This window comes from Pholis gunnellus (genome assembly GCF_910591455.1).
Source record: "Pholis gunnellus genome assembly, chromosome: 19".
In the NCBI taxonomy this organism is placed as follows: domain Eukaryota; kingdom Metazoa; phylum Chordata; class Actinopteri; order Perciformes; family Pholidae; genus Pholis; species Pholis gunnellus.
The window spans coordinates 356,378-371,677 of record NC_136546.1 but is presented as its reverse complement, the minus strand read 5'-3'; the positions used below and the strand labels follow the sequence as shown (position 1 = coordinate 371,677).

Below are 15,300 nucleotides of genomic sequence, written 5' to 3'. Positions count from 1 at the left end.
ACTGTAAAATAGTGGTGTGTAATGAGTAAGTGCAAATATGAAACAATAAGTAGCTACACATGTCCTATTGAATCGAGACCACTGGTGTGTGAGCCGTGTGCGACAAGAATATGATAAATGATATAAATAAACTACTAGTCTGAAAGTACAGTAACAACACGGTTAGCTTACTGAAAAAGAACCAACCACAACTGTAACAATACAAAACCAAGGCTCTGAATATTGCTTAGTAACATAAAGAAAAAAAACATGCTGTATATCAGCCTCAAGTGGGAATGTCTGAAAAAAGCCCTAGAGAGTGTGGACACCAGAGTCCACGAGGCCTGGCAGTGGCTGCATCCCTGCAGTCTACCAGAGAACCTTTGGGATCCTTGAGATGTCAGTCCTGGTGGATTTAGAGTTCCTATTTGAGTGAAAACAAAAGAATGGAGCTTTGGGTTCAGCAGTCTGAAATCTGTACTATTTTTCTGAATTGTTTGTGACACTGTGACACACACACACACACACACACACACACACACACACACACACACACACACACACACACACACACACACACACACACACACACACACACACACACACACACACACACACACACACACACACACACACACACACACACACACACACACACACACACACACACACACCTGATTTTTGGCAAATGACTTACTGTGACTGATAAGATACTGTGTTGAATCAAACTTGAAGTATAAATAAATGAACTTGAAAAACCTCTGCATTTTGCAATATAATACCTTAATGTGAGTATCTAGTATAAATGGACTGTACTTGTATTTCTCTTCTCTAGTCTTCCGACCACTCAAAGCTCTTTAACACTACATGTCATCATTCACACACTGATGACACAGCTACCATGTAAGGTACCACCTGCCCATCACTAACCATCATTCACACACACACACCGCAGCCTACGGGAGCAATTTGGGGTTAAGTGTCTTGCCCGACACATCAACACAGACTAGCGGGGATCAAACTGCCGATCCTCTGATTGCAGGACCCCTGCTCTACCACTGAGTCACAGTGTGCATGCATAAATAAAGGAATAAATGAAACATTAATGCAAATGGCATTCACACATTTTTATTAGAAAAAAACACTACTGTGCAACCGTAGAAAGAAATTCATCTCTTGGGACTTGAAGTGGGGAATGTTGTCTCAGTGGTGGTGGCATTGAGTCCTATCTCACCTGTGGGGAGAAAAAGACTTTCAGCAGGTGCACACGTGTTAAACCTCAAAGAATAATCTTTGTAGCTCAATGTGCTTCCACCGTCGAACGAGACTATGAGAGGTCACCAACAAGCATTTATGCTTCCGCCACATATTTACTGATGCTCAATAATCAAGTGGCAACTCATTCAATTCATTTGTATTTGTATAGCCCAGTATCACAAAACACACATTTGACACAGAGGGCTTTACAATCTGTCCAGCACATAACATCCTCTGTCCCAGGATCAGGGATCAGAAGAGGGATCCCTGTCCCAGGATGGACACAAGTGTGATAGCTGTCAAGTGTTCAGAATGAACAGAGTTAATCCATAACACAGAAATTAGACCTTTCATGATAGTAGTAGCACTAATAGCAGAAATATTAAGTAAAAAAAGTACAACTATAATAACAGCAGCAGATATAATAGAATGTCCATGATAACAAAAGCAGTAATAGAAATGTGACAAATAATACTAGTAGCCTTGGATGTCAGGCAGGTGTAACCACAATCATGGAAACATGCAAGGCACCATGATTCTCTGCGTCATACCAACGATCTTTGACACTAGTGGCCCTCACCTCTCCTCTCACATTGGGCCTCTACTCCTGCTTCTTGGGGTTGTTCACTGCAACATAGTGATACAACACGACCAGCAGGAACAGCGACACGCCAAGCATGTTGGCAAATATAGCCAGCTGCACGTCCGTCACCATTCTGTAAAGCATGAAGACATGTATGCTGATTCAAACACGGAGACTTTAGTTCAAAGCAGCGACGGAATATACCAGTGTTTAGCTCACTTTAGTCACCTTATATTAAGTCATGTTTACTTCGCATTATCTAGCAGTTTCCCCAAATTCAAACGCACCGTTTACATCTCGGAAGCACTTGGTTACATCCATGACTTTGATAGTCACAATAAGAGGAAGCATGATGTTGACGTTTAAATTTCACAGTAATTTATCAATTTCTAATGTGTTGAAAAAGGTAATATATGGCTGTCTGGAAAGTTGGAAAAATGCATTAAACATTAAAAAAGAAAGGAAAAAAAGACTTCTTTAGAAAATGTTTAGCAGCGAAATTAACGTTGTATACGATTTAATGTACAGTTAAGGTAAAGCATCCAAACCCACTGGATTATCACATCTCTAATAGCTAGCTAACGAACGCTTTCACCTCTCATGTAGACACAACGCTAACACCTGCTAGTCGCTGTATCCTGTACATGATTAGCTTGTATGTGATCCAAAAATCATCGGAATTATTGTAACAATCTTCGCTTTATCATGGAATACATGGTTGTCAATAAATCTGCCAAATCGTAGTCGATTTGGACCATCAATCTGAGTAATTTCAACCTAGCTAGCTAGCTAGCTAGGTTGAAATTATCGGACAGCTAGCTAGCTAGCTAACTATGTACGTTAGAACCAGTACTGGCGTTAACCAATAGAGAAACGCTACATATGAAGATTTACGAAAATTACAAAATGACACCTATTGCAATACAACTTAACTATTGTTAGTACTTACATTATGCTTTAGGTTGGGATTTGTACTCTCGGATCGAGGAATAACTCAACTGGTCAGCATCAAACAAGCAGATCTGCCCCTTTCTTCCGGCTGGAGCGGAAAGCCACGTCACGTTTAAGAGCAGAGCAATAGACGGCGGACCGCTGTGACCAACTAACACAATTAAATATAGCGTTAGCTGCGTCATATCAGCAAACATTGCCCGTATTCGTTATCTCAAGTGACAACATGAATAATAAAACCGTGTCATTTTGGACCATGAGACATAATTTCATACTGTTTTTTCTTTTTTTATCGTAAACACCCAGGCCAGAGGTGGCAGTAGTGAGCTCCAGTCAGCTAACGTTAGATGTTTGCGCTCCGTAGGAGTGGCTCAAATGTTTCGACATCACCTCACCCGGCGTGAACGACAGCGGCCGAACTAGATGGTACTTCGCCTCGGAAGCTAACGTGGGGATTAGCTTTTCCAAAGAAACAGATATCCATTTATGTCCTTTTGGAGCCAGCCTGTACCACCATGGCTCTTTACGATTATGTCACTCAGGACCAGCTTGCGGGCTTCGACAAATACAAGGTATGATTAATGTGTTGTAATAGCATGCTAGCAACTAGCCATTGAGTCGTGTGTGAGTGTGTGTGTGTGTGTGTGTGTGTGTGTGTGCGCGCGCGCGCGCGCGCGCGTGTGTGTGTGTGTGTGTGTGCGCGCGCGCGTGTGTGTGAGTGCGCGCGCTCTTGTGGGTGCACGTGCGCGTGTGTTAAACAGTTAACGCTCACGATCTGCAGGGTGCATCCCTGGCAACAAAATGAAGGTAGCCAGAGTTAGCAGATGCCCCTAAAATTTCCCCATGAAAATAAAGGCGTTCCTCGTTAGTTCTAACTGCAGTATGATATGATTATGTTCATTTTGATTGTATCTTGAATGCTGATATGCGAATCATGTTGTTTATGGAGTGGTCCTCCCTAACCCCTGATGTGATAGCCGTCAAGCTTGGAGTCGGAAGGTGAAAGGCACCCTTGGAAATGGGAAGTATCTGCTCAATGTTCTGTGTGGAGCTTGGACACTCAAGCTTTATGCCTCTCGAAATATACGCATTGTTCACCGTGCTGTTATAAGTCTGGCAAATAGAATAAAACAAAAAAATTAGGACATTTCTTAATGTTGACGAAATAGTAACGTAACTATTTTGAAAAGTGACTGCCGGAAGTCTTATTGTTTGCCATGTTTTGCTTGACATTGACGCAAGTGTGCTAATAGTTAGCTAGCGACTCTTTCTCCTCGGCTGTGCTTGGCAATGAAAGACGGCGTTACTTAGTGTTTTCACACATTTCAGAGGTCCACCACAGTCTGCTCGTTGTATCGAAGGCCAGGTCTTTGACGTTTGCTTATATTGCAACCATAGAAGAGAAAGGAAAGCAGATAGCTGGTGTAATGGTAAAGTGAGGGGAACCAGTACACTTCTCAGAATTCGAGCGACCATAGACCACTGTGTTGTTGAATTGTTTAAAACAGTAGCATCTTCTCTTCCCAAAAAGATGAGCATCAACATGGCAGAACAGATACAAAGAGCCTTTCACTGTCCTGTCACTGTCCGATATTAAAGGATGACCAACACAAGCCAATTCAGCTTTAAAAAGTGTCTTCATGTATTCGATATACAGCTTTGTGCCATGTGTTAAGACTATACTGTTAGTTTATTTGTACATAATGGCTACATTTTTTAATGCATGCAGAATCCTCACCATTTTATGTCTGCCTGTTTTGCACCAGCTCTTAGACGGCGACATTTCTTTACTTTTGTATTGTCCTGGTCATCATCTCTGCCCTTAAATGACATACAGATCTGCCTCCTTTGATTGCTGCTGTGGAATTGTTTACCAAGCGAGAGCTTTTTCCAATAAGGCTTCTTGAGTGGCTCACTCTCCATGCGTTGGCTACTATGCCTCGAGCATCCATAGCTGGTGGAGTCTCAGTGAATGAAAGGACTCTCTGTGCACAATGCTCGTACTATACAGGTGCACAGAACAAGCATGCAAATGGGAAGCACATGAGATAGTTTCACTAATCCTCTCGCTCTGTCTTTCATGCTGTCATCCATCTTCCTGCCTGTCGCCTTTTGTCACACTCAACAAGAGACTGCTGCCTCCCTTGGGAAGTAACTTGTATGTCTTTGTGGGCAACTGTGCAATGCACGTATGTGCTTTCATGTTTGTACAAGTTGAGTGTGGATTATGGTTACAGTGTGTTTTTTGGTGATGATTAATCACAGTGGTTATCTTGTGTGTTTGACATTACACAGCATCATGGCTGTATCTATCACAGTGAAGATTCTAAATTAAGTGTTTGAGTTATTGTCAATAAGCCTATAATCTGTGATTATTAATTTAGAAAACTGTTGATAATGGATGAGATGATCCATTGTGCAGACCCAGTTCAAGTGTGTGAACGTATGAGCAAGAGTGCTGTGTAGTAAACAGGGCCCTTGGTTGGTTGGCTGCTGTAGGGTGAATTGCTTTGGTATATCTTTAGTAAACATGTTTGTAGCTGTTAATATGAACACCAGTGAGTCTCACAAAAATGAACTACGCCTCTTGTAGCCACCTGAAAATGCAGATCACAATCTCATTTCAAGTAAACTAGGAGTGCGAGTGAGATCTAAGTAAACATTGAAATGAATCACAGAAAACAGCGCTTCAAGGAAAAATGACATCAGAGAGGCAGCATTTATTCTAAAGAAGAAAGCATAGCATAACAAAACACGAAAAAAGGACCTTAAATTGAACACAAGAGAGGGTACATTACACTGTAGCACACACACATTTCCGTCATGTCCGGATAAAGTAACAGACTGGGATCAGGTTTGTTTTGATCTGCATGATGACATGCCACCAAAAAGATCCAGTAAAGAAGCTACACGTGATGCCATGTGGCCTTTTATTTTTATGTTTAATATAAAAACAAGCCGAGTCCGCTTGCATTGAGATGAATCCAATGTAAGAACATGTAACCAAAGAACTTTTTTAAAACATTTTTATTCTCACCTTCTGACTGACTGATTTGTGTCTCTTTGCAGTACAGCGCAGTGGACTCCAATCCCCTGTCTGTGTACGTCATGCACCCTTTCTGGAACTTTGTGGTGAAGGTGAGAAAGATCTGTTGAGCTCTGGATGTGTGTGTTTGTGTGTGTGGGAATACATCATTAATGAGGTTTCCACTGCCTGCTGTGATGCCGTAAAGCTAGGTTTATGCTTGTTGTAGTGAAGCCGGCGCGAGAGGCGTGCCAGAAAAGAACATCATCGCAGCTTGAGCGTCACGCGTGCCTTTCTGAATTGTTGTAACTATGTGCTCGTTTCAGACACGACTGTCACAAATGGTTCACTGATAAAAGCATTATTAACATGTCTGAGGAGTTTACAAAGATGGCCAATTCCTTTTAGATGCTTTAGAAACAGGAAGTCTTAAAGATCTAATTTAAGTATATATTTTGCCAAATCAAATAGATTGTTTGTGTTTCATTATAATGCATCTGATACGTGACTTATTTCTTTACAGACAATAAAGTAGTCCATGGATATGAGTTAACGGTTAAATCCCTCTTCAGCATTGTGGAGGTCGGTTAATGCGTTTTGCTGGTAACAAACGTTTTCGGCTTCCTTCTTCACAATCCTTTTTTTTGGTATGCTCTCTGGTATTTCGGATAATACTGCAACAAACGATGTATTGAGCATAAACGCCTTTGTGTATGTGCTCACATGCGAGTATAAAGGAAGCTTAACAAGACAAGCTTCATCCACCACTTTCTTTTTCTGTGTAACAACACATCAGTCTCTGATTGTAATGTTTTTAGAGACACTCTTCTTTTCAATGCAGTTGTGTATCTGATAAAATACTTCGGCACTGAAACACTTATGTGCTTATCTATATCAAGACTTTCTGTTTTCTTTTTATTCTCTGCCTGAATGCAACCTGATATTGGTATTACAAAATTCCCATCCCTGTCCAAAAATAATAGTTACATTACAGTCATTTAGCAGACGCTTTTATCCAAAGCGACTTACAATAAGTGTATTCAACATCGGGATTCAAGAGAACTACTAGTCACCAGAAGTCATAAGTGCATCTCCTGATTTAAACAAGCATCTAAGAGCATAAACCAGAGCAAATGTACAGTGCAGAACCAAACTAATACGAATACAATAAGTGCAACAAACTAATACATAATTATGTAACTGTCAATAAAACTCAATTTTAATTCAGTTGTATTTGAATAGCCCAATACCACAAATTTGCCTTGGACCCTCACATCAGAACATGAAAAACTCCCCCCAAAATAACTTGGAACAGGGAAAAAAGGAAGAGACCTTAGGGAGAGCAACAGAGGAGGATCCTCTATCAGGATGGACAGAAGTGTGATAGATGTCATGTGTACAGAATGAACAGCATTACAGAGTTATAACACATTCAATTCATGTGACAGAAATTATTCATATAATGAGAGTAGTATTAAAAGTAATAGCAGAAATAGTAATATAAAAATGATTACTACTAATAACATCAGCAGTGGATATAATAGAATGATAATAAAAGTAGTAATAGAAATGTGACTACTAATAATAGTGTAGCATTGGGTGTCGGCAGGACCACGGCATCAGGAACATCCAGGGTCCAGATAAAACCAGGATCCATGGAAAGCTGTGAGGAAAGAGCACAAAGACTCAAGGGAAGAAGTAAAGTTAGTAATGCACATTAATGGGACATGAATGCATGATGAATAGGAGAGAGAGGAGCTCCGTTTATCCTAGGAAGTCCCCCAGCAGTCTAGGCCTATAGCAGCTTATCTAGGAGCTGGTCCAAGGCAAACCTGAGCCAGCCCCAACTATAAACCTGAGCCAGCCCCAACAATGAACCTGAGCCAGCCCTAACTATAAACCTGAGCCAGCCCTAACTATAAACCTGAGTCAGCCATAACTATAAACCTGAGCCAGCCCTAACTATAAACCTGAGCCAGCCCTAACTATAAACCTGAGCCAGTCCTAACTATAAACCTGAACCAGCCCCAACTATAAACCTGAGCCAGCCCTAACTATAAACCTGAGCCAGCCCTAACTATAAACCTGATCCAGCCCCAACTATAAACCTGAGCCAGCGCTAACTATAAACCTGAGCCAGCCCTAACTATAAACCTGATCCAGCCCCAACTATAAACCTGATCCAGCCCTAACTATAAACCTGAGCCAGCCCTAACTATAAACCTGATCCAGCCCTAACTATAAACCTGATCCAGCCCTAACTATAAACCTGAGCCAGCCCTAACTATAAACCTGAGCCAGCCCTAACTATAAACCTGATCCAGCCCCAACTATAAACCTGATCCAGCCCCAACTATAAACCTGAGCCAGCCCTAACTATAAACCTGATCCAGCCCTAACTATAAACCTGATCCAGCCCTAACTATAAACCTGATCCAGCCCTAACTATAAACCTGAGCCAGCCCCAACTATAAACCTGAGCCAGCCCCAACTATAAACCTGATCCAGCCCTAACTATAAACCTGAGCCAGCCCTAACTATAAACCTGAGCCAGCCCTAACTATAAACCTGAGCCAGCCCTAACTATAAACCTGAGCCAGTCCTAACCATAAGCGTTATCAAAAAGGAAAGTCTTAAGCCTACTCTTAAATGTGGTGAGTGTGTCTGCCCCCCCAGACTGAAACAGAAAGCTGGTTCCACAAAAGAGGAGCTTGATAACTGAAGGCTCTGGCTACCATCCTACTTTTTAAGACTCTGGGAACCACGAGTAACCCTGAATTTAGGGAGCGCAGCTCTCTAGTAGGATAATATGTTACTATAAGATCTTTAAGATATGATGGTGCCTGACCAATTAGGGCTTTGTAGGCTAGGAGAAGGTTTTTAAAATATTTTCTGGATTTTACAGGGAGCCAGTGCAGAGAAGCTAATACAGGAGTAAAGACTGATAATATTGCCCAAAGGAAACATATAGAAGGTGAATATAATTGGTCCAAGCACAGGACCTTGTGGAACTCCATGACGAAAATGAGATCGATCTGATAAATAAGACTCAAACCAGCTTAGTGCGGTTCTTTTCCTTTACCAATATAATGTTCTAGTCTCTGCAGCAGGATGTAATGGTCAATGGTGTTGAGTGCAGCACTAAGGTCTAACAAGACCAGAACAGAGACAAGTATCTGGTGCAATTAGAAGGCCATTACTTATTTTACCAGAGCTGTCTCTGTGCTATGATGCTTTCTAAATCCTGACTGAAAATCCTCAAATAAACTCTTGTTACGCAGAAAGTCACACAACTGATTCGCAACTGCTTTCTCAAGGATCTTATAGAGGAAGGGAAAGTCAGACCTAAAGACCTCTGAATCAAGAGTGGGCTTCTTAACAAGGTTTAATTACAGATGTTTTAAAGGACTGTGGTACATGGTCTGTTAGTAAAGACAGGTTTATCATATCTAGTAAAGAGGTGCTACTAAGCAGGCTAGTCAGGATGGGGTGTAAGAGACGGGTAGCGTTGAAGTCGATTGGGGAAGGTTGATGGGAGAAAGGCTGTGTGTATGTATATATATGTATATATATATATATATATATATATATATATATTAAATAACTGTTTCAAAGTTTGAGGATAGAGCAGTACCAGTTGAGGGCAGAAGGTGATTCATATTGTGTCATACAGTTAGAATGTTGTCATAAAAAAGTGTGACAACAATAATTACTGTCTAGATATTAGTGTCAGTATTCTGATTAGAAGAGTCTATTCATGAGCCAATGGACTTGTTAATCAACTGTTACTCACTATGTTTTTGTCTCTGTCAACCTCTTTCTTAACAGTTCCTACCAACATGGTTGGCTCCAAACCTCATTACATTTACAGGCTTTATGTTCCTTGTGTTGAATTTCCTTATGTTGGCCTTCTACGACTTTGACTTCACTGCCTCTGGTAGGTCCTCAGTGATACTTTGTGTGTGTGTGTGTGTGTGTGTGTGTGTGTGTGTGTGTGTGTGTGTGTGTGTGTGTGTGTGTGTGTGTGTGCGTGTGCGCGTGTGTGTGCGTGTGCGCGTGTGCGCGCGTGTGCGCGTGTGCGCGCGTGTGCGCGTGGGCGCGCGCGTGCGCGCGCATACAAACATATTTTGCTAGTTGAAGTCACCATCTTCCCAGAGGGTGGAGAAAAACTAAAGGCATGTACGTGGCCACTTTGTTTATTTAACACAAAGTCCATCACTAACTGATACATGAGTGATTGTGTGTAATCACTAACCCATTGCACTCGCGCACACACGCACACACATACAGAGCTACTACTAACACGTACATCTAGATCCTAAACAAAGACTGACGCACTACTCTGTAAAGATACTTTGCTCTATCAAGTCTGCATCATATCTTTTTGCTCACATAGGTGCAGACATGACTCACACTCTGACCAGTCAAAATGTCCTCACAAGAATGTTTGCCATCAGGAAGTCAGTCCTTACAAGAACAGTTAGTCCAAGTTAAGCCCACATGTTTGTGGTTCACCTACAGATATTCTCCTCAGCAGTTATCATTCTATACAGTTGTCTGTGTGTCCCCTTCACTTTAGGGGTGACCATGAATAGTAGACTATTCAATGATTTGATCTACAAGGAGCCTGATTCGACTGCCAACATCACAGTCGAATCGTGGCGGGGAAACAAAGGATCATAACATGGGTATTTCAAAATGTCTACATTTAATAATCAGAGCACTCTCAAAAGATTGTAGCACTACCAGAGGGCTAGATATATTTAGAATGTATGAATGATTCTCTAAAGTCAGCAGGGGGAGGCACGTAAAAACAGCTGGAAAATGGAATTTGGACCCAAAGCGACCGGACAGCACTCCAGCTCCCCACACACACACACACACACACACACACAGACACACACACACACACACACACACACACAGACAGTGCTGTCGATTATCTGACAGCAGCTAACCAATAGAGAAATGTATGTAAGCCAATAATTCGTTTTTAGTTGTTATTTATTTGTTTTTACAATTTTTCTAGAGATGCCTAATTTAAATAGAGGGGGATTGATGAGCAAGAAAAAAGACAGTTTGATGTTCATCCGACTATGGGCAAGACTTGACCAATCAGATTCCACAATGTAAATTCTTAGTCAAGGACACCCTTACTTCCGTTAGAGATAAGGAAGTTTTAACCAACCCCTGAAGAGCTAAGTGAGACAAGTGAAAGTTTGTCTTTCTTAGATAGACAGATATATCTCAGTTTCTGTATGAGTGGTGTGCTGCATATTTAAAGTGTTTGTGTCCCAGCTGCAGGACATGAACACGTGCCTAGCTGGGTCTGGGTTGCTGCAGGGATCTTCAACTTTTTGGCCTATACGCTCGGTGAGTCCTAACCCCTGCAGCCCTTGTGTGTTGTTCTTCTGACTTTTGAGAGGCGCAGAGGCAAATTCTTCCTCATGAAAAATATTCTGTACAGAGACTCTGGAAGAACTCTGGAGGTTTGGACATATTTCATTAGATAAACAAGGTACCGTGTGTCGAAATGAGACTAATGAGGAATCTCCAATATTGGGCCCTCTTTCAGAAAGTGGGTTTAGGGAAAACTCATTGTCTCATTCATCAGGCTGTTTGGCAGCTAAAGAAATACAGATTCTGTCAAATTCCTTCTGTGTTTTTGTTTGTATGTAACCATGTACTCTGTGAACCACACTAAAGTGAGTAAAAATCATTACGTGAACCATCAAAATAATACAACTATCTATGTGGCATCTGTTACGAGGGTATGTTTGCAGATCACTTCCATGTGTGGATGAAATGAGCGCAGTCCAGTTCAGTTGCTGTGAAGTGAGTTCACACTTTGTGGAAGACTTGGTACAGTTTAGTGAGTGTGGGCAGCAGCTTAGGCAGAGTGCACATGTTAGACATGTAAAAACCGTATGTTTATGTGTTCCTTTATGAATGTTCACATGTCCTGTACTAATGATCCATGTCTTATTTTTATGTGTAGATGGTGTTGACGGTAAACAGGCACGTCGCACCAACTCCTCCACCCCACTAGGGGAGCTGTTTGACCACGGCCTGGACAGTTGGGCCTGCATCTTCTTCGTGGCCACCGTCTACTCCATATTTGGGCGTGGGGAAAGTGGCGTGGGTGTGGCCACACTGTATTACATCCTGTGGGTGGTGCTGTTCTCATTCATTCTATCTCACTGGGAGAAATATAACACTGGCATCTTGTTTCTGCCATGGGGATACGACATCAGCCAAGTGGTAAGGACACACAAACACCGGTCCCCACCTTGACATAACAGCCTTCTGATGACTTGACGACTTATGTGTCCTCTCCTTCCAGACAATTTCCCTTGTTTACTTGGTCACTGCTGTGGTTGGCGTGGAAACATGGTACCAGCCAATCCTGTGGCGCCTTCTCTATAGAGACCTTTTCACCTTTATGATCATCGGTGAGCTATGATTGGTCACTCTGAGTACATTTATTCACTACCTCACCTGAGCTGTGCACCTATAATAATGGATATCTTTTGATTGCCAGCCTGTTCCTTTAGTGTGACCGTACCCATGAGCCTCTACAATGTCCTGAAGTAAGTCAACTTTTCAATAGTGTTTCATTATATTGGAGTGTTATGATTTCACACAGCGCTCTGAACTCTTCCCCCTCTGTGGTTCTGCAGAGGTCACCGCAGTAACACTCTGAAGCACAGCAGCCTATACGAAGCCTTCCTGCCCTTCCTTTCTCCTGTCCTCCTCTTCGTCTTGTCCACCATTTGGGTGGTCTTCTCTCCATCCAACATCCTCGAGCTGCAGCCCAGGATCTTCTACCTCATGGTGGGGACAGCCTTTGCTAATGTTACGGTGAGTGTCTGCTGATCTCTGACACACATAATTACTCGTATTTTTGTGCTTTCAACAACCACGCAATGCATAAATGTCTTTATTCATGTGTGAATGTATTAATCTTGCAGTGTAAGCTGATTGTGTGTCAGATGAGTAACACACGTTGCCAGGCGCTCAGCTGGCTGTTGCTGCCCATGACTCCAGTGGTGGTGGTGGCGGTAACCGGGGCAGTCGCCAACGAGACCTTCCTGCTCTATCTGTGGACAGCCGCTGTCATACTAGCACACATCCACTTCGGCGTTTCAGTGGTATGAGCATACACATACAGTACCTCTGTTGAAATACAAAAATAATGTCTGTCCAGTAAATATGAAGCTACAGATAGCAGCCGGTTAGCTGAGCTGAGCACAAAGACTGGAAACGGTGAGACTGGCCCTTTCAGAGGACACGGAACATCCACCTGGCAGCTCAGTAACAAACATGCTATGGCTGAACTGTAATAATGTCAATGTGGCATTTTACGAGGGTTATGTGCCGGACTGTTTCTTTCCTCTAAGTCGGGGGTCGGCAACCCGCGGCTCCGGAGCCGCATGTGGCTCTTCAGCCCCTCTGTTGCGGCTCCCTGAGTCGACATCCACACTAATACGTTTTCGTTTAACGATCTCCGTCAACACGGCGTTTCAGCTTCGTTTTCTAGATGATCTCCGTCCAGACTAAAACATCTGAAAACGAATATCACATGACTCTTCACGTACACTGGGCATGCGGGTTGGTGGCGGTGTAAACAGGAAGTAGATTGGTTGCTTAGTTAAAACAATACGACGAGTTTTCAAACGGATCCGTCCTCGGGAGCGTTTCCAAACTCCTCCGCTTCCAGTGATCTGAAACTCCGGCGTAGTGTGGACGCTCAGTGTAAACGTAGCAAAACAGATGTAGTGAGGACATGGTGAGGACATGGTGAGAAAAAATAACATGGAAATAAATAACGGTTATTTTCATTTTATTTTTTGCAAAGTGCTCTTATCTCGGAGTTTGAGGTGATACTGTCACTGAAAATAGCAATAAAATGTCCACAAGTGTCTTTATTCTTAAACTATAGTGTTTGTATATATAATATAACTATATATAAAACTTTATAAGCTGTGATATCAAATAGCTTTTTGCGGCTCCAGACAAATTTGATTTGGTGGAAAATAGGGCAAAATGTCTCTTTGGATAGTAAAGGTCGCCGACCTCTGGTATAAGGAGTAACTTGCAGGAATGTTTGCTGGTTGCTTGGCAACTGGTTGAGGCCAGAAATAGGCTGGCACATGACCTCCTATATAACAGCACATGTGCAGGTTAAACAAACCAGATTTAGCGTGTTAATAAGTGAACTTTTTATGCCTCTGTCAGCGACAGTCGTAGCAACAGGCGTTCCGTCTGTCTGTCCCATTCTCGTGGACGCGATGTCCCAGCACCACCTGCAGGGAGTCACAAGGTCACTGTGACCTCACAACACAGGTTTTTGGCCATAATGCATTGAGGTCATACATTCATATGCTAATTATGATTGCTAAATCGTGTCTAATTATGAATGATGACATTTTAACAAGTTTAAACTGCAACATGACTGCTTGGTGGAGCTTTTCTACAGTGAGGCGCTCATTCTAGTTTTACCTTATGTCAGAGCCAGCTAGCCCTTTACCCATTTCCTATTTTTGTGCTAAGCTAACTGGCTGCTGGCTGTAGTCTTCTATGTAATGGACATATATGCTAGTGGTATCAATCTTCACAGCTTACTCTCTAACATCTAACTCTACCAGAAAGTGAAAACTAGAAATGCAGTATTGTGGTAAATGTCAAACAAGTTCTACACAAGTTCTACACAAGTTCTACACAAGTTCTACACAAGTTCTACACAAGTTCTACACAAGTTCTACACAAGTTCTACACTGACACAATACAAACGGCATGTGGCTGAAAGCTAGAGTTGCTGATTTTCCTGTTGACATTTTTGTTACGTACTAAAAGCAATTAATAAATCTCTAAATGCTCTGACAAAAATAGAAACAATTGTGTATCTCTGGCTGTCGCAGGACTGTGATGATGATGATGATGATTTAATGGCCCGGTGGCCCAGATAAAAGACGACTCAATGTTGAAATCTATGAAAGTTGTTTTTATTGAATGCACACATGTAAGCGGTACAAAATAATGTTATTTTTTATTGATAGGTACAACAGCTCAGCAACCACTTCAGCATCTTGGCCTTCTCCCTGAAGAAGCCCAACAGTGACTGACAGGAGGAGCAGGTCGGCTTGAAAGAAGCTGAGGTTTAGGCTCCTCCTCTCCTCGGCTTATCGACACTTCACTCTCTTCACCACGGAAACCACATCCCCTCCCCTCCATCCATGAGGACACTGCAAGTGGAATGGACTGTCTTTCCACTGTCCCCAAACATACACACACACACACACACACACACACACACACACACACACACACACACACACACACACACACACACACTCTCAATCGCACATTACCAACCAAACTCTGGTGTCTGCGATGGGGCGGGCCCAGGGGCTCTGGCATCCGTCATTGGTGATTGGCTAACTTGGTTGAACCAATGAGGTGCAATTGTTTCCTACGGAAATGTGCTTCAGTCATGAGGACAGGA

At 42.4% G+C, this 15,300-nt stretch overlaps 2 protein-coding genes across 2 annotated transcripts; one reads left to right on the top strand and one right to left on the bottom strand.

The window, feature by feature from the left end:
- Nucleotides 1-1,091: 1,091 nt before the first annotated feature.
- On the bottom strand, nucleotides 1,092-2,776 carry ost4 (oligosaccharyltransferase complex subunit 4 (non-catalytic)). Its single transcript, XM_079180842.1, has 3 exons — nucleotides 2,769-2,776; nucleotides 1,817-1,952; nucleotides 1,092-1,213 (listed from the first exon to the last, which is right to left on the bottom strand). The coding sequence occupies exon 2, from the start codon at nucleotides 1,949-1,951 to the stop codon at nucleotides 1,838-1,840; it is 114 nt and encodes a 37-aa protein (XP_079036968.1). The 5' UTR covers nucleotide 1,952; nucleotides 2,769-2,776; the 3' UTR covers nucleotides 1,092-1,213; nucleotides 1,817-1,837.
- A 405-nt stretch (nucleotides 2,777-3,181) lies between these two features.
- selenoi (selenoprotein I) lies at nucleotides 3,182-15,154 on the top strand. The gene is made up of 10 exons (XM_079180070.1): nucleotides 3,182-3,342; nucleotides 5,840-5,908; nucleotides 9,624-9,732; nucleotides 11,094-11,168; nucleotides 11,794-12,056; nucleotides 12,139-12,247; nucleotides 12,337-12,385; nucleotides 12,476-12,656; nucleotides 12,767-12,946; nucleotides 14,855-15,154. Exons 1-10 carry the CDS (start codon nucleotides 3,286-3,288, stop codon nucleotides 14,957-14,959), a joined length of 1,197 nt encoding a protein of 398 aa, XP_079036196.1. The 5' UTR covers nucleotides 3,182-3,285; the 3' UTR covers nucleotides 14,960-15,154.
- The last annotated feature ends 146 nt before the right edge of the window (nucleotides 15,155-15,300 follow it).